The sequence below is a fragment of the Ctenocephalides felis genome, unplaced genomic scaffold (assembly GCF_003426905.1).
Source record: "Ctenocephalides felis isolate EL2017-DRISC unplaced genomic scaffold, ASM342690v1 CF-g0.4_SCAFFOLD_00845, whole genome shotgun sequence".
In the NCBI taxonomy this organism is placed as follows: Eukaryota; Metazoa; Arthropoda; class Insecta; order Siphonaptera; family Pulicidae; genus Ctenocephalides; species Ctenocephalides felis.
Genome location: NW_020536999.1, coordinates 67,120,800 through 67,146,639, shown reverse-complemented (window position 1 = coordinate 67,146,639; position 25,840 = coordinate 67,120,800). Strand labels below are relative to the sequence as shown.

Sequence of the window (25,840 nt, the reverse complement as noted above, 5' to 3'; positions counted from 1 at the left end):
TTTTTTTATCATCGGCTAAAAATATTGTTCCCAAAGTGAAATATAAAATATTGATGCAATATTTTTTATCATCGGCTGATAAATATAGTTCACAAATGAAATAAAAATATTGATGCAACATTTTTTATCATCGACTGATAAATATTGTCCACAAATTGAAATGAAATTATTGATGCAACATTTTTTATCATCGGGTACAAAATATTGTCATCAAATTGAAAATAATATTTATGCAATTTTTTATCATAAGCTAATAAATATTGTCCTCAAAATAAAAATGAATATTGATGCAACATTTTTTATAATTGACTATTAATATTGTTTGCATGTTAATTAATAATAAATATTGTTTCCTCAAATTCCTCAATCATGATTATTGTTATTATATTTAAAATGAAAACAAAAATCTTACCTGGGATCGAACCCGAGACTACGACGTTAAGAGTCGGCAACGCTAGCGCTTAGCTATCGACTCAACAGAACGAAAACAACATACGCCAGATATATATGGCTGTAAATATTTAACCATGTAATTATTCACCCTTACAAATTAAAGGTAAAAGATACGTAAAAAGTTTATTCGGACGAAAGATGCGGAATAAAATTACGAATAAATGATATATAATTCAATATGTGTGTTCGTATATTATTTTCAGATTTTCAATTTTTCTTGAATTTTAGCACTGCAACTCGCCCATAGGCCAAACCGTTTGAAATACTAAGTTGTGATATGTGGAAGAAAAACTAAGAATTTGAGACGATTCTAATGATGTATAATACTTTATACGGTTTCTTTATGAAAACCTCAAATGTTGAGAATAGTATAAAAATTCAGTTTTCCTTTCATTATAAAAAAGTTATAAATGTTACAGGGTAATTTATTTTAAATACTGTCCGATATATATAAAACTAATTGAAAACTTTAATTTTATTTACTCATACAATTATAAAATAAAAAATAATAATAATGGACTGGGATTTGAACCCCAAAATCAAAATCAAAAGGCTGCGACGCTAGCCATTACACCACCAAGATATACAATCTTGTTGTAGTAACTCACTATCTTAAAGCGCAGGTATAAAATTCTAGATCTTTCTATGCCTTCTATGCATGACGTATGCCTACAAGAAGCGACGCGCGTCACGGCGTCCTTAGCCTTTAATGCAAAATTGTTAATTATAGTATGTTTTAAGATACTAGTTTTGCTGGAAATAATCGAATAATATTTTCAGTTATGTGTAATGTGTAATAGTGTTATAGTGTACATTGTTTTCTAATGTGTGTAATGTGCATTGGTGCGAAATATATACCACAAACAAGTTTGGTAAACAATTGTTTAGTAAGCATTGTCTCTGAAAAATATACAATATTTCATTTCTTTGTTGTTACTTTGGATTAAATACAAAGGTTTGAAAGTTCAACTTAATTTTACGTCATCTGATTTGATTTGGGATGGATAGATTAAGTAATAAGTTATGTATATCTAACATAACCTTAGTTTTAATAGACGAATTCTTTTTACTATTGGTGAGTATAATACTTAATTATGCGTTTATGCATTGTAACTAATAGCTATTTATTTTTAGAATAATTACTGCTAACTACATTATTATTAGTATCTCTAATAATAATCGGAAACTAGCTATTCGAAATGTCAAAATTTGCAAGTTTTCAATAAAAATGGTAAGAAATGCAAGATAATTTATTTTTCTCACTAAGGATTTTTATATTGATCAGGAGTTTAAACACATTGAGAAATCAGTTGTACATATTACGTGAAATATAATAAAATATAACATAATAAAATATAACATAACCTAATCTTTTTGAGTGAAGACATACTGCACTTTCATATTTATAAAAGGTAAGACAATACTTGTTATAATATAATTATATGTCTCTGCATTTAAAACATATTCTTATTTATTTTCAGGTAATATTGTTGTAAGCGCAGAAAATAGAGAAACTGGCTTGCTTAGTAGTAAAATGTTATCGAAAAGTTTTTCATCAAAAGTTTGTAACTAAATAAGTTATAGAAAGGAAAGATATAAATTTTGACAGAATAGTCATAATGTTTGATTATAATAAATGCAATGTGGAATGTCAATAAATCTGTACATTGCATAGCAAGATTTTAGACTATGATATGAAGTCATTATTTTTTAAGGTAAAAGTAGAGTCGAGTGCATTTTACAATCTCATTTTAACGCTTTCATAAATTATTCATATTGATAATATATAATGATATATTATAAATTTATTAACAAGGAATACGAGGTTTCAGATGACAATACAAACTTGGACAAAAATATTTTGGGGTTATGATTGAAAAAGTTTCCCAGTCACTGTTCTAGACGATGAAATAAATATTTCATAATGGATAATAAATATATTAACAACAAATAAAATATGTTCAGATGCTGTGAAATGTTTTATCGAGTGATGATGTTATAAATAGTTAAGTTAATTTGCATTTATTACTTTTATTACTTTACCTACCTTACATTTGATATATATCACGTAAATTATAATCGAATAATTATTCGATTATAATTTACTTGATATATATCAAATGTAAGGTAGGTTTTCCAATGACTGTTCTAGACGATGAAATAAATATTTCATAATGGATAATAAATATATTAACAACAAATAAAATATGTTCAGATGCTGTGAAATGTTTTATCGAGTGATGATGTTATAAATAGTTAAGTTAATTTGCATTTATTACTTTTATTACTTTACCTACCTTACATTTGATATATATCACGTAATTATAATAGAATAATTATTCGATTATAATTTACTTGATATATATCAAATGTAAGGTAGGTTTTCCAATGACTGTTCTAGACGATGAAAAAATATTTCATAATGGATAATAAATATATTAACAACAAATAAAATATGTTCAGATGCTGTGAAATGTTTTATCGAGTGATGATGTTATAAATAGTTAAGTTAATTTGCATTTATTACTTTTATTACTTTACCTACCTTACATTTGATATATATCACGTAAATTATAATAGAATAATTATTCGATTATAATTTACTTGATATATATCAAATGTAAGGTAGGTTTTCCAATGACTGTTCTAGACGATGAAATAAATATTTCATAATGGATAATAAATATATTAACAACAAATAAAATATGTTCAGATGCTGTGAAATGTTTTATCGAGTGATGATGTTATAAATAGTTAAGTTAATTTGCATTTATTACTTTCATTACTTTACCTACCTTACATTTGATATATATCACGTAAATTATAATCGAATAATTATTCGATTATAATTTACTTGATATATATCAAATGTAAGGTAGGTTTTCCAATGACTGTTCTAGACGATGAAATAAATATTTCATAATGGATAATAAATATATTAACAACAAATAAAATATGTTCAGATGCTGTGAAATGTTTTATCGAGTGATGATGTTATAAATAGTTAAGTTAATTTGCATTTATTACTTTTATTACTTTACCTACCTTACATTTGATATATATCACGTAAATTATAGTCGAATAATTATTCGATTATAATTTACTTGATATATATCAATGTAAGGTAGGTTTTCCAATGACTGTTCTAGACGATGAAATAAATATTTCATAATGGATAATAAATATATTAACAACAAATAAAATATGTTCAGATGCTGTGAAATGTTTATCGAGTGATGATGTTATAAATAGTTAAGTTAATTTGCATTTATTACTTTTATTACTTTACCTACCTTACATTTGATATATATCACGTAAATTATAATAGAATAATTATTCGATTATAATTTACTTGATATATATCAAATGTAAGGTAGGTTTTCCAATGACTGTTCTAGACGATGAAATAAATATTTCATAATGGATAATAAATATATTAACAACAAAAAAATATGTTCAGATGCTGTGAAATGTTTTATCGAGTGATGATGTTATAAATAGTTAAGTTAATTTGCATTTATTACTTTTATTACTTTACCTACCTTACATTTGATATATATCACGTAAATTATAATCGAATAATTATTCGATTATAATTTACTTGATATATATCAAATGTAAGGTAGGTTTTCCAATGACTGTTCTAGACGATGAAATAAATATTTCATAATGGATAATAAATATATTAACAACAAATAAAATATGTTCAGATGCTGTGAAATGTTTTATCGAGTGATGATGTTATAAATAGGAAAGTTTATTTGCTTTTGTTATTGTTATAAAAAAAGTTTACTTGATATGTATTAATAAATATCTATTAAAAAAATAATCAATATTTATGACACTTTTGTGTTTTATAAATAATCATATTTTTAATGCAGTTATATATTTGTATCATTGTTTATATTTAATAAATGAATTTCCACAAAAACATTCTTAATAAATTTACGTATATGTTCATTTCAGAAATAAATAAATAAATAAATAAATAAATAAATTTCAGGTGTTTTATTGTTAAATAAATGACATTGATTTATGTGTTATATTATTTCAACTTCAAATCTTCAAATATTTGTGTAATATTTCAACATCAGTTATAAGTTTCAGAATAATTTAATAATTCAATAATTAATAATTCAAAATGTTCACCAGCTCTCTGTCTAATTGTATATTACCTTACCAACATTCAACAATTTGTAGGCAACATTGGTTCCAAATTTCCAAATATAGACCAATATAGACCAATGTTGGTTTACCTATATGGCCTCAATATAAAAAATGTTCAATTTTTATGACCAGCCGATATTGGTTTCAAATTTGACCAATGTAGATTTTATATTGCTTGTAGATTCAGACCATATTAATTTCTACATGGGCATAAGTAGTTCATAAACTACGGTCGTCGCCCAATTTAAAAAGCTCTTATAAGTTTACAGTATGTAATAAATAATCTAATTGAAATTATTCAAAACAACTATTGATTATTTTCATTCCTCGAATGTTTAATTACGGCACGGGAAGTTCCAGGAATTTGCATTAAGGCACGATGCCATGCGCCCCACTAGTTACATTTTTAATAGCAACGCAAATAAAATAACCAACTTTCATTATTTAATTTATCTATTTCATTGTTTATTAATTTTGTCATAGTAGAGAGTTAAAGTAATATTCAAGACAGTATTAAACTAGTTATTTGAGTGTGATCTAGTATCTATAATATTTGCAGAGCTAGTTACTGGTTGAAGCTGATATAGTTGTGAAATTGATTAAAAAGGTCTTATATGATTATTTAGTGCACATTAACATTAATATCAATATCAACATCAGCTTTATCTTCCAAATTCGAAACATCGACATTTACATCTACTTTTATATGAGGACGTGTATGGTTAGGCTTCAGAGTTGTAGGCTCTGTTGTAGAATTTAACGTTATATCAGTGGTTGGACCTTCTGGTGTTATTTCTTCTTTGGCAGCTTTTGAATACCTCGATATCGTTAGTGGCTCGTGATTGGATACTACAGAAGTTTTCTCTTTGTAATGCGGATTACATTCTTTAGAATCTATGTTGGAGTTCAATATTTTAAAGTAATCCAGGCCAATCCTGACATCTTTATTTGCTTCGACCAATAAACGTACCTAGAATATGAGGTTAATTAATATATAGACAGAAATAAAGGGCAGACACAGCCACTCATATTATTTTTTACTAAGAATCTATATTTCTCACAAACCACTCAACAAGCAAATTAGTAGATGAATCATTTTACATCTTGCTCGATAACAATTCATTTTTTGTAAACGTTTTTCACTCTGTGTGGATTAATTTGTCGCAAAAAACATATTTTGATTAACATATCAAAAGAGTTTATTCGTACTTTTCACCAGTTAAAGAGTCTTAATGCTTCGGAAATTTTTGTGGATATCCATGTATTTTTTTAAATATACAAGGTTACTACTCAGAAGACGATATTAAAGAAAAGTGGGAACGAAGTTATTCTACATTCCAAATATTTCATTCGCAATATTCGAATTCAATTTGCAATGACTACTTATATAAGTCTAAAGACCCAAAAATGTCATGGATTGGATTTTACCATATGTTTTTTTTCTACGTACGCAACAAATAGGATAGAGCGGCGCTTAAAGGTCCGCGGGTAAAAAGGTCCACCACGTTTATCTCAAAAATAAGTGAAGTATGGTGTTTTAACAATATTATTTTAATATAAAGAACAAAAGGTGCAAACAGCCGTAGCCTTAAATCGGACAACTTTGCTATCACGAGATGAACGACTACATTTTCAAAATATTACTGATATTAATTTTTTGCTGTTAAATTTTTTGGTTTTAAGAAATATATGTTTAGTTTTTAATGATAGAATATAATTTTTAAGTATACATTATTTAATTGTTTAATAAGATGTGTTGTTATTAATTTTCCGTAGGGTAAGTTATAGTAATAGCAAAAAAACGAACATGAAATTTTTTATATATCTTTACGTTTCAGATGTTTCTGAACATTTTGGCATAGATGGATGTATGTGTGTGTGTGTGTGTGTGTGCGGATACAAATTTTCATAGACGATTTTGGAAACACGAAATAACCGATTTGAATAATTTAACTAGTGGTGTGTATGGCATCGTGCCATAAGGCAAATTGCTGGAACTTACCGTACCGTAACGAAATGGTTGAGGAATATTAAATGTTTTCATATAGATTATTATAAATAAATACTGCAAGATTATCTAATATTTATAAGAATTATATAAACGTAATTGCAAAGTTAAAAATATTTTAAAGTTTATTTTATTTTAAAGAACTTAAGTCAGAACTACAATAAGAATCTGAGTTATTTTCGATATACAACAAAAAAAACCTTCTTGAAAAAAAATTGAAAAAAAAATTATAACAAAATTTTTTTTCTCCAAAAGCAATTATTTTGTTAAAACAAGCAGAAAGTTCTTTGAATCATTCAAATTGAACACTTAGTTCTCTCAAAAACTACCAATTTTTGCAAATTTAGCTCTGTATCTCTGAAACCGCAGGACCTGCCTTTGCCAAAAACTAATCAGCACATCTCCATATCAATAGAAATCAAATGTTTTTTGAACCATTCAAATCGGTTGATCCGTGCGCCCAAAAACGTGGACGAAAAATTATATTCACACACACACACATCCATTTTTTCTGATGTATGCCAAAATGTTCAGAAACCTTCAAAACGTAAAGAAATGTAAAAATTTTCAATTTTGATTTTTGGACGGTTACAACAACTTACCCTACGGGAAGTTAAAAGCATTCTATTCGTATTGATGAGGAGACGTACTGATTAGTTTTTGGCAAAAGCAGGTTAAGCTGTTCCAAAAATACGAGGCAAAAAGAGCCAATAATGGTAATTCAGTTTTTGAGAGAACGGAGCGTCCTATTTGAATGAAACAAATTAAAAAACATTTTATTATGTATTGAATGACGAACTAAAGAACTGGTAAAATTTGGGAAAGGCAGGTCTAGCGGTTTCGAAGATCTGATAAAAAAATAAAAAAGCACCATTTGGCGGACAAAAATGATCATAAGATATATGCAAGCGCTTCGGTATTTCATTTCTACACATCTGACGTATCACGATTGTTTTAAAAAAAAGTTCAAAATTTCCAAAATATTTCAAAGTATAAAATTTTTTTTTTCAATAATGTTAATTTTTATCAAAAAAATTATAATTCTCAAAAATCTATTTTTTTGCAAAGTTCTAAAAATATGAATCTTGTTTAAAAAAAATGTTATTACGGGTAAGTTCCAGCAATTTGCTGAATGTAATGTATATTTGTATCATGCATGAAATTATAATAATCATAATAATCCTACTCACCAATAAAATTCCTTTCTTTGTTATTTCCACTTCCAAACTTCGCCAATTTTTAGCAGCATTGTTATGTCTTATATATTTCTCGTCAATCCGATTTCCATCCAGATTTAACTGAAGTACTAGCTGTCCATGAGCAGATTTCTTCAACTGATCAAGATAATATCCCAAAACAACGTACGAAAATTCATCAACTTCATAAAAATCAGTTTCTACACACACATCAGTCCCATTTCCAGTTGGTCTTCCAATATAATTTGTGGTTTTGTTGTCTCTAGATCGAAATCCATCCACTTGGTAGAATTTTAAAACTGCCCAAGGCGGAAAACGAGAAAGTGGAGTCGTACATTTTTTCAAATGCAGATTTCCATCGTTGAAGTTTATGTTTGGGCAATCTATTGCTAAAATTGCTTCAAAAATTAAAATATTTATTATGAATATCAAAAAAAACTTCATATTTATTCCGAGTTTTTCAGTTTAATAGTTTTTAGATATCCGTTTTAGATAAATCGCGGAAGGACATTCAGTATGGTATCAACTATGTGATAAGATTTGAAAATACAAATACTAAGCGAGAAATACTAATACTTGATATAAATTAAAATATAGGGGAGCCAGGGGTTTTATGTAACAGGAGTATGTAGCCATAGACGTTGTTTAATAAAATCTTAAACGATTTTAAAATATTTTTAACTTCCCGTAGGGTAAGTTATAATATTCGCAAAAATTCGAAAAAAAATCGTTGCAAACGTAAAGATACGTTTAAAGAGTATCTGAACATTTTAGCACACCTTAGAAAAATGTATGTATGTATGTATGTTTGGATACAATTTTTGTCACGATTTTGGGTGCATCAACCAATTTGAATGATGAAAAAAACATTCAATTTCTATTGATGGGAAGGAGTGCTGATTAGTTTTTGGCAAAGGCAAGTCTGGCGGTTTCGAAGAAAAAGGGCAGAAAGTGTCAAAAATCGTAATTCAGTTTTTGATGTAAGGCGGCGCCCAATTCGAATGATTCAAAAAGCAATTTCAAAATTAAAAAAAAAATACAAATGAATTTTTGGGAAGAAAGGTCTAGCGGTTTTGGAGATAAAAAAACATATTTGGCGGTCTAAACTGATCATTAGACGTATGCACATTAAATTATCAGATATTTTATAGATATTTCAAATATTAGTATTAATTTTGTTACAATGTTTTTGGATTCCGTAACAAGATTTTTAAATTTTAAAGTTCTCTTATACGGTTCAAACAAATTTCAAAACTTTTCCGAATTTTTTTTTTCAAAATGTTCAAAAATATACAAAGTTTTATACTTTAAATATAAATTTTAAATTTACAATTCAGTTTAAAAATGTATATATTTCATATGCGTTATTATAATCGTAAGAAATATTTTCTCAGACGGACTCATTCGGTATCTCTTCTTAATTTAAACATTTTTAAATGTTTTGAGAGATAAGATTATCACTGCATATAATATGAACGAACAAATATATAGTAATTATAATTATCTCTTCGAGAATATATTGTTATTAATCATTTTTTAATATTTATTGATTATTATTTTTTTGCTCGAATATTTAATTGTGTTCCGGGAAGTTCCAGTAATTTGCCTCAAGGCACGATGCCATGCACCACTAGTTTTGACTCGATGACATGTCCTGGATGAGCAGAAATGAGCAGAATGTTTTTTGAATCATTCAAATCGAATGCTCCGTTCTTTCAAAAACTCAATCTGCACTCTTTGCTCCGTATCTCCTTAACGGCCAGACCTGTCTTTGTCAAAAGCTAATCAGCACATCTCCCTATCAATAGGAAGCGAATGTTACTTGAATCATTCAAATCGGTTAATCCGTGCGCGCAAAAACGTACACGAAAAAATTGCAGCTTGCATTAAAGCAAAAGGCCACTTACAACTATGTAATTCATTTACAATGAATAAAAAATAATTAAATTAAATTTTATCACAAACTATTGCGCATATTCTCGATATTGATCTCTTCATTAAAATCGCCGCTCGTGTCGCTAAATGAACATTGACAATCGATTTTGACGCTTATCTGACTGATAAAAAATTATTAAATCTTAAAATCTGTCTATTTATTACTGTAATTAGTAATAATCTGGCAACCAATCAGGCAATTATTTAAAAAGTAAATGTCAAATTAAACTATGCGATTTTTACTCACCATAATTATTTTATTAGCAAGTGCTCTTGTTGAAATAACTTCAGCTGTACAATGTGGAGACATAAATTTCAATGATGGTCAGTTGCATTTAGAACAGTGTACTGGTTCAGTGAATTGGATGCCTCCTTGGGCAGTTCTAGCTTTCAAAGACGAAACCGATTTTGAACCACGAAATGAAAAAACTAGCCATTATATTGCTAAACCTTCGGGCAGCTGGGCAGATGTCTGTGGAGAAACGGAATCCTATGTAGCTGATGAATATTCTTACGTTGTAGTAGGATTTTATATTGAAAAACTCGGCGTACAAGGATATGGAGATATCATTCTTGAAATATTCATCGATGGTGATAAAGAGATTGAAAAGAAAATACCATATACAATTACGGCAAAGGAATGGAGAGAAGAAAAAATAAAAGTGACTAAAAGTGGTTCACTAAAGGTAAATAAATTTGTTATGCTATAGACTTTATCAATACATACAGGACCGGTCCTACCTTGCATGCAATTCGTGCAAAAAATGCGGGCGCATGCCTTAGGGGGCGCCAAAACGAGTTTTGGAAATTAAGTTTATAATATATTATTTATATTTTTATTATTTATATAAAATCTAGAATACTTTATAAATTATAATAAACAATCTAACTTAAAAAGGGACACACGGAGACACACTTAAAAAGCATATTTATTTTGCAATGTGATCAGTAGAAACAATTAATCAATTAATAACTCTGCAAAATAGTAAATAACAGCTCTGTTTGTTGATTGATCTACTTATTCTATTTATGCTTTATTCTAAGGTAACGTGAAATCAAAAAAGCAATTATCTAGTGTTCAATCCCATAAGCGCAAACCTGCGAAAGATTAAATTAATTATTGCGCATTATTGACAAAAAATTGCAGGCTGATTTAGTTGAAACAGAACTAGTTAAAATATAAATAAATTATAATCGGGAAAATGAAAAATGGGGAGCCAGTGCTCAGAAAATGGCATGTTTATTCCGAGAAATTGAATTGTAACTCTTGTTTTTCTTGCAAATGTTTTGCTTCTTCTGATGAACTGAATTGAATGTTAAAGATATGCGTGCTTAGGGTTATGGAAATGAAACAAATATGATTTTGTTCGCCCTATCATTTTTCTAAAGATATATCTGGAATATTTTCTTTTAGGGAATCTGTTTTGTACTTGTACTTAGTTGATTTTTTTCTGAATTCTTGTTGCAACTATACGGCAAGTTATTAGGAATAGAAAGTTCCTGCCTTGTACATCGTGTTCCCGTAATTTCTTTATGTGACAACAATAGATTTATCCTGAATAAATACAAAATAATGTAAATCCTTAATAAATTCTCTCTAAAATTCATATTTTACCGAATTATTTCTGACATATTGGTGTAATTTTTTCAGCATATGTGTATGTAAGTGAAAATTAGAACCTTCTTTCTTAGTTTCCAAAATTGTAAATATTATTTGAGTGATGAAGTCCTTGATTTTTAATTCTGCGAGTATTTATAGCTGTTATATTGCTTCAATTGCACCTACCATCACAGTTTTTTTTTACTAAAAGTTTATCTATGTGTAGGATGGTAAAAACGTTATATATTTTTTACATCGTACTAGCAATTTTGATATTACGGTTTCATTGGTTATAAATCTTCAAAGAAATTCTCAGTTTGTTACGTATACTGGATGGTTACCAAAATTTTACACCCCATTTGTGCGTTTTGCTGGGTATAATTATATTTACATTGTATCTTGAACGGTTACTAAAATTTATACGCTTTCCTGAATATTATTGAACATGTGTTGAATAAATTTACACCTTACCTTTATTGAAAATATATGTTTGACGATAGTAATACGTGGTCTTTTACAACAATTTTGATTGCTGTCAATGTAGTTGAGCAAACCTTTGGATTCAAAACAAAACCTATCAATTTGTTGTTTGGATTCCTTCGTAAAAATCTGTCAACACATAGCCATTGAGCAAGAATGAGAAAACCCACTTTTTATACCGTAGAAGTGCAATATTTATACTCCTTGCCTCATTTGCGCAGCGTGCAATATTTATACTCCTTGCCTCATTTGCGCAGCGTGCATATAGAATCGAAAAAAATGCATATAAATTTGCAGAAGGCAGTTTTCACTACTCTAAATTCCTCTGAATTTACTTTTTTTTGTAAGTTCGATCATCGATTCCATCACGTTTGATATGAAAAAAACTAATCGGAAATTTAAAACGGTCATTTGACCGGTCCAGGTAGGAATAGTGTTAACTATGCAAAAATAATACATACCAAATATAATTAGTTATTTTTTCAATATAGTTCAAGAAATGTGTACTTTCTTTGCATTTTCTACTGATTTTTGAACAATACTTTTAAAATACGTTAAAAATTTAACTTTAAAACAACAAACTGATTCTCTGAATATGACGAGAAAGCAATTATAAATACAATTCGGCTTTTACGATATCAATAAGGAAAAGTTTACGACGCAATTTTGGATATTGTAAATGACGAAAAATTAAATTAAATTAAATTTTAAAAAATCCAACATGAAATACGAGTGTTATGAGTTCTAGTTTTTTTTAGCTCTCTTAGCATGATTTGCTCAATAGAATAAATCGCACAATAAACAAGTGAAATGTTTTAAAACAAATATTAATATTGTACATACGTTGAAAATAATTGAAAATTTAAAAACATTTGATTACAATTAACCCGCGAATCGCCTCGATTTTCTAAATAAATTTAAAATCAATGTATTTTATACGCTTTGAGATTATATCTAATTTTTCCGCACTAAATCCAGAATGATTAAAAATTAATTTTTAAAAAATATGTAAATATTTATATAATTTAAATGATAAACTGTTAAAACAGGACAAATTAATGGGCGGGGGGCGCTAGAATAAAAGTTGCATGCGGGCGCTAAGGGCCCCAGGACCGGCCCTGTATATATATATATATATATATATATATATATATATATATATTTCAAAGTAACTAGCAGCCCATTCGTCGAAATAAAAAAGGTAATAAAGTATAAAAACTTTTATTTATACGTTTCGACACAAGATGCTCGGTATGGGCGTGCTTCTAGCTTCACAATAATGTATTTCATAACTTTTAGTAAAATTAGTTTTCAAATCGTTTAGTTATACATAATTTTTTCTAAAAAATGTTTTTTTCTAATTGTTATTAAGTTTAATTTTTTAAAATAAATTTTTGTTGAGTGTTTTTTGTCCTGTGTTGCTGAATGATGACACGCATCTTGTGTCAAAACGTATAAATAAAAGTTTTTATACTTTATTACCTTTTTATTTCGACGAATGGGCTGCTAGTTACTTTGAAATATGTTTCAACGTCGAAAAAACTATCAAGATATATATATATTTATATATATATATATATATATATATATATACAGTGGCGTAACTGTAGGGTGGCATAGGTGTCAAAATGCAACGGGCCCCCGAACCAAGCGGGTTCCGGCCGAGGAAGCCGCGGGCCGCGGGCTCAGAAATATATTTTAAATTGCACATATATTTTATTTCACTTTAAACCAATATTTTATATTTTTTAAATTCTCCTTTAAGTTTAAAGTCGGAGTTAGTCATTAAGCGTTTCAACCAGGCTTGCATGAAAAATGAATGAATGAATTCATTATTGTATATAAAATAATTTAAACTTATAACCGAATATGTGAAGAACTCTTTTCTCAATATTCAAAGAATACATTATTGTGATGTATTTAGATACAATGAAGTCATTCATTGTATTCAATCTAAGCATCTACTGAATAACGTGCTATCTCAGGCATTTTATCGCAGAAAATTCAAACACTATTTTTCGTTTTGAAAATTAAATTTTACTTTCAGAAGCAGATTATATTTCCGTGACTTGTCACATGTAGACATTCATAGTCATAATAGTCTTCCAAGTTTCCTTCTTAATTTTATTTGCTATAATCGGTATTTTGCTGATTATACTATTTATTGCAAGGTTTCTCCATCTTTTTTCGCGGTTTCTTTAAATAGTTTATGAATTTTCAATTTTTTTGGATTTAATATAAAAATATGGAATAGTTCATTAAGATTCAAATCTATTAACGAGAGTGTGTCATCAATTTCAATAACATTAAAAATATTTATGCCTACTAGATGTGCAGGACATCTCGAAGCCATTGTTGCTTTAAAAATTCGTTTTGTTGAAATTCAAAATGAAACTATTTTACATAAAAAGAAGTTTGCAAACTACAACTATGTTATCATTGGTTTCCATTGTAATATTCTACTACTATCGCAGCATCTAAAGTTCGATAATCTAAAATCACCGATCTTACAATGGTATAAAGTATAAACATTTACAAATTTGTTAAAAATTTGAAAAGTATTGGCATGACTTTGGAAATTTAAAATTAGAAGCAAAGAGTGTAGCAGAAAAATGATTTATGAAACATGAATTTTTTAACAATTTTCAGAGGAAGGTAATACGCTATTTTGATAAGCTTTGCGAATTCATATTCAAGATTCTGAAAGCTTGTGTAAAGTAAATATACATATTTTATTGAAAATTGGCTATTGTTATTAAACAAATTAAAATGCTTTTCTTCCGATGAATTAATATGTTTCAAATTTCAGTGTTTTGCTACAATAGAAGTTTTCAATGATACTGATCCATTCAATAAAAGCACTAAAATTTGTTCAGATAAGAAAGACATAGTTAGAAGATATGTCTTTTAAAAAAATTCAGAATGGCTTGAAACTTGAGAATTCATAAAATTACTGAATCGGATTTTTTATGAAAACATAAACTTTTTCTTTGGGAAGTTAACAATGTTTCACTCTAGATAAATAATAAATATGATTTTTTTTTCTTTTACAGGTACGCTTAACTCTAGAAACAAATGATAATATAAAGGCAGGCATTGACTACGTTAGGATATATAATACAAAAAGCGATATTGATGAATGTATGTTGCAATTAGACACAACTACAAATATGCCAACTACGACTATTCGTGCACCAATCACAACTACGGAACCAAGAGCTACAACTGACACAACACCGATTACAAGTAAACAATCCTTGACTACAAGTGAACCACTCTCGACTACAAACGAGCAAAACTTTACTATTAGTAAATCGCCCTCGACTACAAGTGAACAACCCTTCACTACAACTAATTTACCCTCGACTACGAATGACCCGTCCTCTACTAGAAGTGCAAAGCCCTTCACTACAACTAAATTACCTTCGACTACAAATGACCCGTCTTCCACTACAAGTGACCAACCCCCTACCACAACTAAATTACCCTTGATTACAAATGACCCGTCTTTCAATACAAGTGAGCCACCCACTACTACAAGTAAACAACCCTCCACTACAACTGAATTACCTTCGACTACGAATGACCCGTCTTCCACTACAAGTGAACAAACCTTCACTACAACTAAATTACCCTCGACTACAAAAGACCCGTCTTCCACTACAAGTGAGCCAACCACTACTACAAGTGAACAACCCTTCACTACAACTAAATTACCCTCGACTACAAATGACCCGTCTTCCACTACAAGTGAACAACCCTTCACTACAACTAAATTACCCTCGACTACAAATGATCCGTCTTCCACTACAAGTGAGCCACCCACTACCACAATTAAACTACCCTCAACTACAAATGACCCGTCTACCACTACAAGTGAACCACCCACTACTACAAGTGAACAACCCTTCACTACAACTAAATTACCTTCGATCACAAATGACCCGTCTTCCACTACAAGTGAACAACCCTTCACTACAACTGAATTACCCTTGACTACAAATGACCCGTCCTTCACTACAAGTGAACAACCCTTCACTACAACTAAATTACCCTCGACTACGAATGACCCGTCCTCCACTACAAGTGAGCCACCCACTACTACAAATGAGCCATCCACTACTACAAGTGAACGACCCTTCACTACAACTAAATTAACTTCGACTACAAATGACCCGAATTCCACTATAAGTGAACAACCCTTCACTACTACTAAATTTCCCTCGACTACGAATGACCCGTCTTCCGCTACAACTGAACAAGCATTCACTACAACTAAATTACCTTCGACTACAAATGACGCGTCTTCCACTACAAGTGTACAACCTCCTACCACAACTAAATTACCCTCGACTACAAATGACCAGGCTTCCACTACAAGTGAGCCACCCACTACTACAAGTAAACAACCCTTTACTACAACTGAATTACCCTTGACTACGAATGACCCGTCTTCTACTATAAGTGAACAACCCTTCACTACAACTAAATTACCTTCGACTACAAATGACCCGTCTTCCACTACAAGTGAGCTACCCAATACTACAAGTGAACAACCCTTCACTACAACTAAATTACCCTCGACTACAAATGATCCGTCTTCCACTACAAGTGAACAACCTTTCACTACAACTAAATTACCCTTGACTACAAATGACCCGTCTTCCACTACAACTGAACAACCCTTCACTACAACTAAATTACCCTCAACTACAAATGATCCTTCTTCCGCTACAAGTGAGCCACCCATTACTACAAGTGAACAACCCTTCACTACAACTAAATTACCCTCAACTACAAATGACCCGTCTTCCACTACCAGTGAGCAACCCACTACCACAACTAAATTACCCTCGACTACAAATGACCCGTCTTCCACTACAAGTGAGCCACCCACTACTACAAGTGAACAAACCTTCACTACAACTAAATTACCCTCGACTACAAATGATCCGTCTTCCACTACAAGTGAACAACCACCCACCACAACTAAATTACCCTCGACTACAAATGACCCGTCTTCCACTACAAGTGAGCCACCCAATACTACAAGTGAACAACCCTTCACTACAACTAAATTACCCTCGACTACAAATGACCCGTCTTCCACTACAAGTGAGCCGCCCACTACTACAAGTGAACAACCCTTCACTACAACTAAATTATCCTCGACTACGAATGACCCGTCTTCCACTACAACTAAACAACCCTTCACTACAACTAAATTACCTTCGACTACAAATGACCCGTCTTCCACTACAAGTGAACAACCCACTACCACAACTAAATTACCCTCGACTACAAATGACCCGTATTCCACTACAAGTGGGCCACCCACTACTACAAGTGAACAACCCTTCACTACAACTAAATTACCCTCGACTACAAATGACCCGTCTTCCACTACAAGTGAGCCGCCCACTACTACAAGTGAACAACCCTTCACTACAACTAAATTACCCTCGACTACAAATGACCCGTCTTCCACTACAAGTGAGCCGCCCACTACTACAAGTGAACAACCCTTCACTACAACTAAATTACCCTCGACTACAAATGACCCGTCTTCCACTACAAGTAACAATCCTTTCACTACAACTAAATTACCCTCAACTACAAATGACCCGTCTTCCACTACAAGTGAACAACCCACTACCACAACTAAATTACCCTCGACTACAAATGACCCGTCTTCCACTACAATTGAGCCACCCATTACTACAAGTAAACAACCCTTCACTACAACTAAATTACCCTCAACTACAAATGACCCGTCTTCCACTACCAGTGAGCAACCCACTACCACAACTAAATCACCCTCGACTACAAATGACCCGTCTTCCACTACAAGTGAGCCATCCACTACTACAAGTGAACAACCCTTCACTACAACTAAATTACCCTCGACTACAAATGACCCGTCTTCCACTACAAGTGAGCCACCCACTACTACAAGTGAACAACCCTTCACTACAACTAAATTACCCTCGACTACAAATGACCCGTCTTCCACTACAAGTGAACAACCCTTCACTACAACTAAATTACCTTCGACTACAAATGACCCGTCTTCCACTACAAGTGTACAACCTCCTACCACAACTAAATTACCCTCGACTACAAATGACACGTCTTCCACTACAAGTGAGCCACCCACTACTACAAGTGAACAATCCTTCACTACAACTGAATTACCCTCGACTACAAATGACCCGTCTTCCACTACAAGTGAGCCACCCACTACTACAAGTGAACAACACTTCACTACAACTAAATTACCCTCGACTACAAATAACCCGTCTTCCTCTACAAGTGAGCCACCCACGACTGCAAGTGAACAACCATTCACTACAACTAAATTACCATCGACTACAAATTACCCGTCTTCCACTACAAGTGAACAACCCTTCACTACAACTAAAGTACCCTCGACTACTAATGACCCGTCCTCCACTACAAGTGAACAACCCTTCACTACAACTAAATTACCCTCGACTACAAATAACCCGTCTTCCACTACAAGTGAGCCACCCACTACTACAAGTGAACAACCCTTCACTACAACTAAATTACCTTCGACTACAAATGATCCCTCTTCCACTACAAGTGTACAACCCCCTACCACAACTAAATTACCCTCGACTACAAATTACCCGTCTTCCACTACAAGTGAGCCACCCACTACTACAAGTGAACAACCCTTCACTACAACTAAATTACCCTCGACTACGAATGACCCGTCTTCCACTACAACTGAACAACCCTTCACTACAACTAAATTACCTTCGACTACAAATGACCCGTCTTCCACTACAAGTGTACAACCACCTACCACAAGTGAACAACCCTTCACTACAACTAAATTACCCTCGACTACAAATGATCCGTCTTCCACTACAAGTGAACAACCCTTCACTACAACTAAATTACCCTCGACTACAAATGACCCGTCTTCCACTACAAGTGAACAACCCTTCACTACAACTAAATTACCTTCGACTACAAATGACCCGTCTTCCACTACAAGTGTACAACCACCTACCACAACTAAATTACCCTCGACTACAAATGACCCGTCTTCCACTACAAGTGAGCCACCCAATACTACAAATGAACAACCCTTCACTACAACTAAATTACCCTCGACTACAAATGACCCGTCTTCCACTACAAGTGAGCCGCCCACTACTACAAGTGAACAACCCTTCACTACAACTAAATTATCCTCGACTACGAATGACCCGTCTTCCACTACAACTGAACAACCCTTTACTACAACTAAATTACCTTCGACTACTAATGACCCGTCTTCCACTACAAGTGTACATCCTCCTACCACAACTAAATTACCCTCGACTACAAATGACCCGTCTTCCACTACAAGTGAGCCACCCACTACTACAAGTGAACAACACTTCACTACAACTAAATTACCCTCGACTACAAATAACCCGTCTTCCACTACAAGTGAGCCACCCACGACTGCAAGTGAACAACCATTCACTACAACTAAATTACCATCGACTACAAATTACCCGTCTTCCACTACAAGTGAACAACCCTTCACTACAACTAAAGTACCCTCGACTACTAATGACCCGTCCTCCACTACAAGTGAACAACCCTTCACTACAACTAAATTACCCTCGACTACAAATAACCCGTCTTCCACTACAAGTGAGCCACCCACTACTACAAGTGAACAACACTTCACTACAACTAAATTACCCTCGACTACAAATAACCCGTCTTCCACTACAAGTGAGCCACCCACGACTGCAAGTGAACAACCATTCACTACAACTAAATTACCATCGACTACAAATTACCCGTCTTTCACTACAAGTGAACAACCCTTCACTACAACTAAAGTACCCTCGACTACTAATGACCCGTCCTCCACTACAAGTGAACAACCCTTCACTACAACTAAATTACCCTCAACTACAAATGATCCTTCTTCCACTACAAGTGAGCCACCCACTACTACAAGTGAACAACCCTTTACTACAACTAAATTACCCTCGACTACAAATGATCCGTCTTCCACTACAAGTGAACAACCCTTCACTACAACTAAATTACCCTTGACTACAAATGACCCGTCTTCCACTACAACTGAACAACCCTTCACTACAACTAAATTACCTTCGACTACAAATGATCCCTCTTCCACTACAAGTGTACAACCCCCTACCACAACTAAATTACCCTCGACTACAAATTACCCGTCTTCCACTACAAGTGAGCCACCCACTACTACAAGTGAACAACCCTTCACTACAACTAAATTACCCTCGACTACGAATGACCCGTCTTCCACTACAACTGAACAACCCTTCACTACAACTAAATTACCTTCGACTACAAATGACCCGTCTTCCACTACAAGTGTACAATCACCTACCACAACTAAATTACCCTCGACTACAAATGACCCGTCTTCCACTACAAGTGAGCCACCCACTACTACAAGTGAACAACCCTTCACTACAACTAAATTACCCTCGACTACAAATAACCCGTCTTCCACTACAAGTGAGCCGCCCACTACTACAAGTGAACAACCCTTCACTACAACTAAATTACCCTCGACTACAAATGACCCGTCTTCCACTACAAGTGAGCCGCCCACTACTACAAGTGAACAACCCTTCACTACAACTAAATTACCCTCGACTACGAATGACCCGTCTTCCACTACAAGTAACAATCCTTTCACTACAACTAAATCACCCTCAACTACAAATGACCCGTCTTCCACTACAAGTGAACAACCCACTACCACAACTAAATTACCCTCGACTACAAATGACCCGTCTTCCACTACAATTGAGCCACCCATTACTACAAGTAAACAACCCTTCACTACAACTAAATTACCCTCAACTACAAATGACCCGTCTTCCACTACCAGTGAGCAACCCACTACCACAACTAAATTACCCTCGACTACAAATGACCCGTCTTCCACTACAAGTGAGCCATCCACTACTACAAGTGAACAACCCTTCACTACAACTAAATTACCCTCGACTACAAATGACCCGTCTTCCACTACAAGTGAGCCACCCACTACTACAAGTGAACAACCCTTCACTACAACTAAATTACCCTCGACTACAAATGACCCGTCTTCCACTACAAGTGAACAACCCTTCACTACAACTAAATTACCTTCGACTACAAATGACCCGTCTTCCACTACAAGTGTACAACCTCCTACCACAACTAAATTACCCTCGACTACAAATGACACGTCTTCCACTACAAGTGAGCCACCCACTACTACAAGTGAACAACCCTTCACTACAACTGAATTACCCTCGACTACAAATGACCCGTCTTCCACTACAAGTGAGCTACCCACTACTACAAGTGAACAACACTTCACTACAACTAAATTACCCTCGACTACAAATAACCCGTCTTCCTCTACAAGTGAGCCACCCACGACTGCAAGTGAACAACCGTTCACTACAACTAAATTACCATCGACTACAAATAACCCGTCTTCCACTACAAGTGAGCCACCCACGACTACATCTGAACAACCCTTCACTACAACTAAATTACCTTCGACTACAAATGACCCGTCTTCCACTACAAGTGTACAACCCCCTACCACAACTAAATTACCCTCGACTACAAATGACCCGTCGTCCACTACAAGTGAGACACCCACTACTACAAGTAAACAACCTTTCACTACAACTAAATTACCCTCGAATACGAATGACCCGTCTTCCACTACAACTGAACAACCCTTCACTACAACTAAATTACCTTCGACTACAAATGATCCCTCTTCCACTACAAGTGTACAACCCACTACCACAACTAAATTACCCTCGACTACAAATTACCCGTCTTCCACTACAAGTGAGCCACCCACTACTACAAGTGAACAACCCTTCACTACAACTAAATTACCCTCGACTACGAATGACCCGTCTTCCACTACAACTGAACAACCCTTCACTACAACTAAATTACCTTCGACTACAAATGACCCGTCTTCCACTACAAGTGTACAACCACCTACCACAACTAAATTACCCTCGACTACAAATGACCCGTCTTCCACTACAAGTGAGCCACCCACTACTACAAGTGAACAACCCTTCACTACAACTAAATTACCCTCGACTACAAATGACCCGTCTTCTACTACAAGTGAACAACCCTTCACTACAACTAAATTACCCTCGACTACAAATGACCCGTCTTCCACTACAAGTGAGCCGTCCACTACTACAAGTGAACAACCCTTCACTACAACTAAATTACCCTCGACTACGAATGACCCGTCTTCCACTACAAGTAACAATCCTTTCACTACAACTAAATTACCCTCAACTACAAATGACCCGTCTTCCACTACAAGTGAACAACCCACTACCACAACTAAATTACCCTCGACTACAAATGACCCGTCTTCCACTACAATTGAGCCACCCATTACTATAAGTAAACAACCCTTCACTACAACTAAATTACCCTCAACTACAAATGACCCGTCTTCCACTACCAGTGAGCAACCCACTACCACAACTAAATTACCCTCGACTACAAATGACCCGTCTTCCACTACAAGTGAGCCATCCACTACTACAAGTGAACAACCCTTCACTACAACTAAATTACCCTCGACTACAAATGACCCGTCTTCCACTACAAGTGAGCCACCCACTACTACTAGTGAACAACCCTTAACTACAACTAAATTACCCTCGACTACAAATGACCCGTCTTCCACTACAAGTGAACAACCCTTCACTACAACTAAATTACCTTCGACTACAAATGACCCGTCTTCCACTACAAGTGTACAACCTCCTACCACAACTAAATTACCCTCGACTACAAATGACACGTCTTCCACTACAAGTGAGCCATCCACTACTACAAGTGAACAACCCTTCACTACAACTGAATTACCCTCGACTACAAATGACCCGTCTTCCACTACAAGTGAGCTACCCACTACTACAAGTGAACAACACTTCACTACAACTAAATTACCCTCGACTACAAATAACCCGTCTTCCTCTACAAGTGAGCCACCCACGACTGCAAGTGAACAACCGTTCACTACAACTAAATTACCATCGACTACAAATAACCCGTCTTCCACTACAAGTGAGCCACCCACGACTACATCTGAACAACCCTTCACTACCACTAAATTACCTTCGACTACAAATGACCCGTCTTCCACTACAAGTGTACAACCCCCTACCACAACTAAATTACCCTCGACTACAAATGACCCGTCGTCCACTACAAGTGAGACACCCACTACTACAAGTAAACAACCCTCCACTACAACTAAATTACCCTCGAATACGAATGACCCGTCTTCCACTACAACTGAACAACCCTTCACTACAACTAAATTACCTTCGACTACAAATGACCCGTCTTCCACTACAAGTGTACAACCACCTACCACAACTAAATTACCCTCGACTACAAATGGCCCGTCTTCCACGACAAGTGAGCCACCCACTACTACAAGTGAGCAACCCTTCACTACAACTAAATTACCCTCGACTACAAATAACCCGTCTTCCACTACAAGTGAGCCACCCACGACTACAAGTGAACAACCCTTCACTACAACTAAATTACCCTCGACTACAAATAACCCGTCTTCCACTACAAGTGAACCACCCACGACTACATCTGAACAACCCTTCACTACAACTAAATTACCTTCGACTACAAATGACCCGTCTTCCACTACAAGTGTACAACCTCCTACTACAACTAAATTACCCTCGACTACGAATGACCCGTCTGCCACTACAAGTGAACAACCCTTCACTACAACTAAATTACCTTCGACTACAAATGACCCGTCTTCCACTACAAGTGAACAACCCACTACCACAACTAAATTACCCTCGACTACAAATGACCCGTCTTCCACTACAAGTGAGCCACCCACTACTACAAGTGAACAACCCTTCACTACAACTAAATTACCCTCGGCTACGAATGACCCGTCTTCCACTACAAGTGAACAACCCTTCACTACAACTAAATTTCCTTCGACTACAAATGACCCGTCTTCCACTACAAGTGAGCCACCCACTACTACAAGTGAACAACCCTTCACTACAACTAAATTACCCTCGACTACAAATGACCCGTCTTCCACTACAAGTGAGCCGCCCACTACTACAAGTAAACAACCCTTCACTACAACTAAATTACCCTCGACTACGAATGACCCGTCTTCCACTACAAGTAACAATCCCTTCACTACAACTAAATTACCCTCAACTACAAATGACCCGTCTTCCACTACAAGTGAACAACCCACTACCACAACTAAATTACCCTCGACTACAAATGACCCGTCTTCCACTACAATTGAGCCACCCATTACTACAAGTGAACAACCCTTCACTATAACTAAATTACCCTCAACTACAAATGACCCGTCTTCCACTACCAGTGAGCAACCCACTACCACAACTAAATTACCCTCGACTACAAATGACCCGTCTTCCACTACAAGTGAGCCACCCACTACTACAAGTGAACAACCCTTCACTACAACTAAATTACCCTCGACTACAAATGACCCGTCTTCCACTACAAGTAACAATCCCTTCACTACAACTAAATTACCCTCAACTACAAATGACCCGTCTTCCACTATAAGTGCACAAACCACTACTACAAGTAAACCATCGGTCACCACAGATGTATCAACGACAGCCTCGAATGCAACAACTTCGGCTACAAATTCACCGTCCACAACGTCAGAAACACCCTCCACCAATAATACCACCACAACAGTTGCCGCAGTTCCTTCAACTTCGGCCTCCAGCAATATACAAACCACAATGGGTATCAGCACAACTATAAACAGTTCTTCAACTTCTATTTATTCCACTTCTGATTCCAGTATAGGTCTAACCACTACTAACACACCACCAACCACGTCCAACAAGAAGGATTCTGTGGACAACACTCTGATTGCTATAACTGCTGCAGTTTCAGCGGCAGTAGCAGTTTTTGTCACAGTTTCTTGTATAGTTCTTTTCAAAAGATATAAGCATTTGCCAAGTGCAAACCAAACCAATCTGTTAGCATAGGTGATGTAGCGCTGCTACATAATGTAAAGGACATAATTAAAATTAAATTTCATAAATAAATCCGTATAATATAATATATATAATCAATTTGATGTATCAAGCTTAAAAATATAATACCAGGATAAAATAATAAGAAAAGTATAAAATGCGAAACATGTAAGAGTAGCAAGTAATTTCGAAAACATCAATTATTGCGATTTGTTAAAAGCATATTTTTTGTTAATATCGAAAACATTTTGTCATAATGTAAGATCTACTTATTTGTGCTGGCGAAAAAGTTAATTGTGATTATATATCCATACTGATGTGAAATGTATACATTTATTTTATATAATTTAATATATTTAAATACATGAATGGCTAAAAGTTCATCATAATGTTATATTGGGTTGGCTACTAAGCAATTCCGGTTTCAAATATATGATAGAGTTTTCTTTATTTTTCCTGCTGTGCTGTACTTTAGAATTTATTTCTTAACACTGGTCATATTGACGTAACTTTTTATGCAAGCAGTGCATACTTTCTTTTAAACGTATTGGTTGTGAGTTTCTCGGTCTATTAAAAAAATGATGAGCATGATAAAGTCATAATTAAGGATAATCGTCATATAACTGTTCGAGAAAATCGAAGAGGCTGCAGAAACCCGCCACAAGTGAAGCTCATTTAAAATGTTTAAAAAGCTTGAAATACAGGTCTCAGAATTAAAAAATAATAATTTAACAAAAAAAAATCAACTTGTGCGATACGGGACCTAGAATTAAAAGAAATGTATTTAACAAAACAAATGAACTATTGCGATATGCCCCTAAAAATAAATAAAACCCTTCTGAAAGTAATCAGTTTTTGTAATGATATAAAGGTCTTATTTTTAAATTATAGAGCAACCATT

The 25,840-nt window shown here is 33.9% G+C and overlaps 2 protein-coding genes and 1 long non-coding RNA gene across 3 annotated transcripts in view; all 3 read left to right on the top strand.

The window, feature by feature from the left end:
- LOC113387573 (mucin-5AC-like) overlaps positions 1-722 on the top strand; it is a 9,767-nt gene extending 9,045 nt beyond the window's left edge. The window contains exon 6 of the mRNA XM_026624914.1: positions 682-722. Coding sequence (XP_026480699.1) covers positions 682-722 — 41 coding nt within the window. The remainder of the gene's footprint in view (positions 1-681) is intronic.
- A 942-nt stretch (positions 723-1,664) lies between these two features.
- Positions 1,665-1,955, top strand: LOC113364000. Its single transcript, XR_003366004.1, has 3 exons — positions 1,665-1,684; positions 1,739-1,865; positions 1,935-1,955. It is a non-coding gene; the product is annotated as an uncharacterized LOC113364000 (long non-coding RNA).
- Positions 1,956-9,989: 8,034 nt separating this feature from the next.
- LOC113387565 (mucin-2-like) lies at positions 9,990-24,951 on the top strand. The gene is made up of 3 exons (XM_026624904.1): positions 9,990-10,445; positions 14,893-20,881; positions 21,017-24,951. The coding sequence occupies exons 1-3, from the start codon at positions 9,990-9,992 to the stop codon at positions 24,949-24,951; spliced, it is 10,380 nt and encodes a 3,459-aa protein (XP_026480689.1).
- The last annotated feature ends 889 nt before the right edge of the window (positions 24,952-25,840 follow it).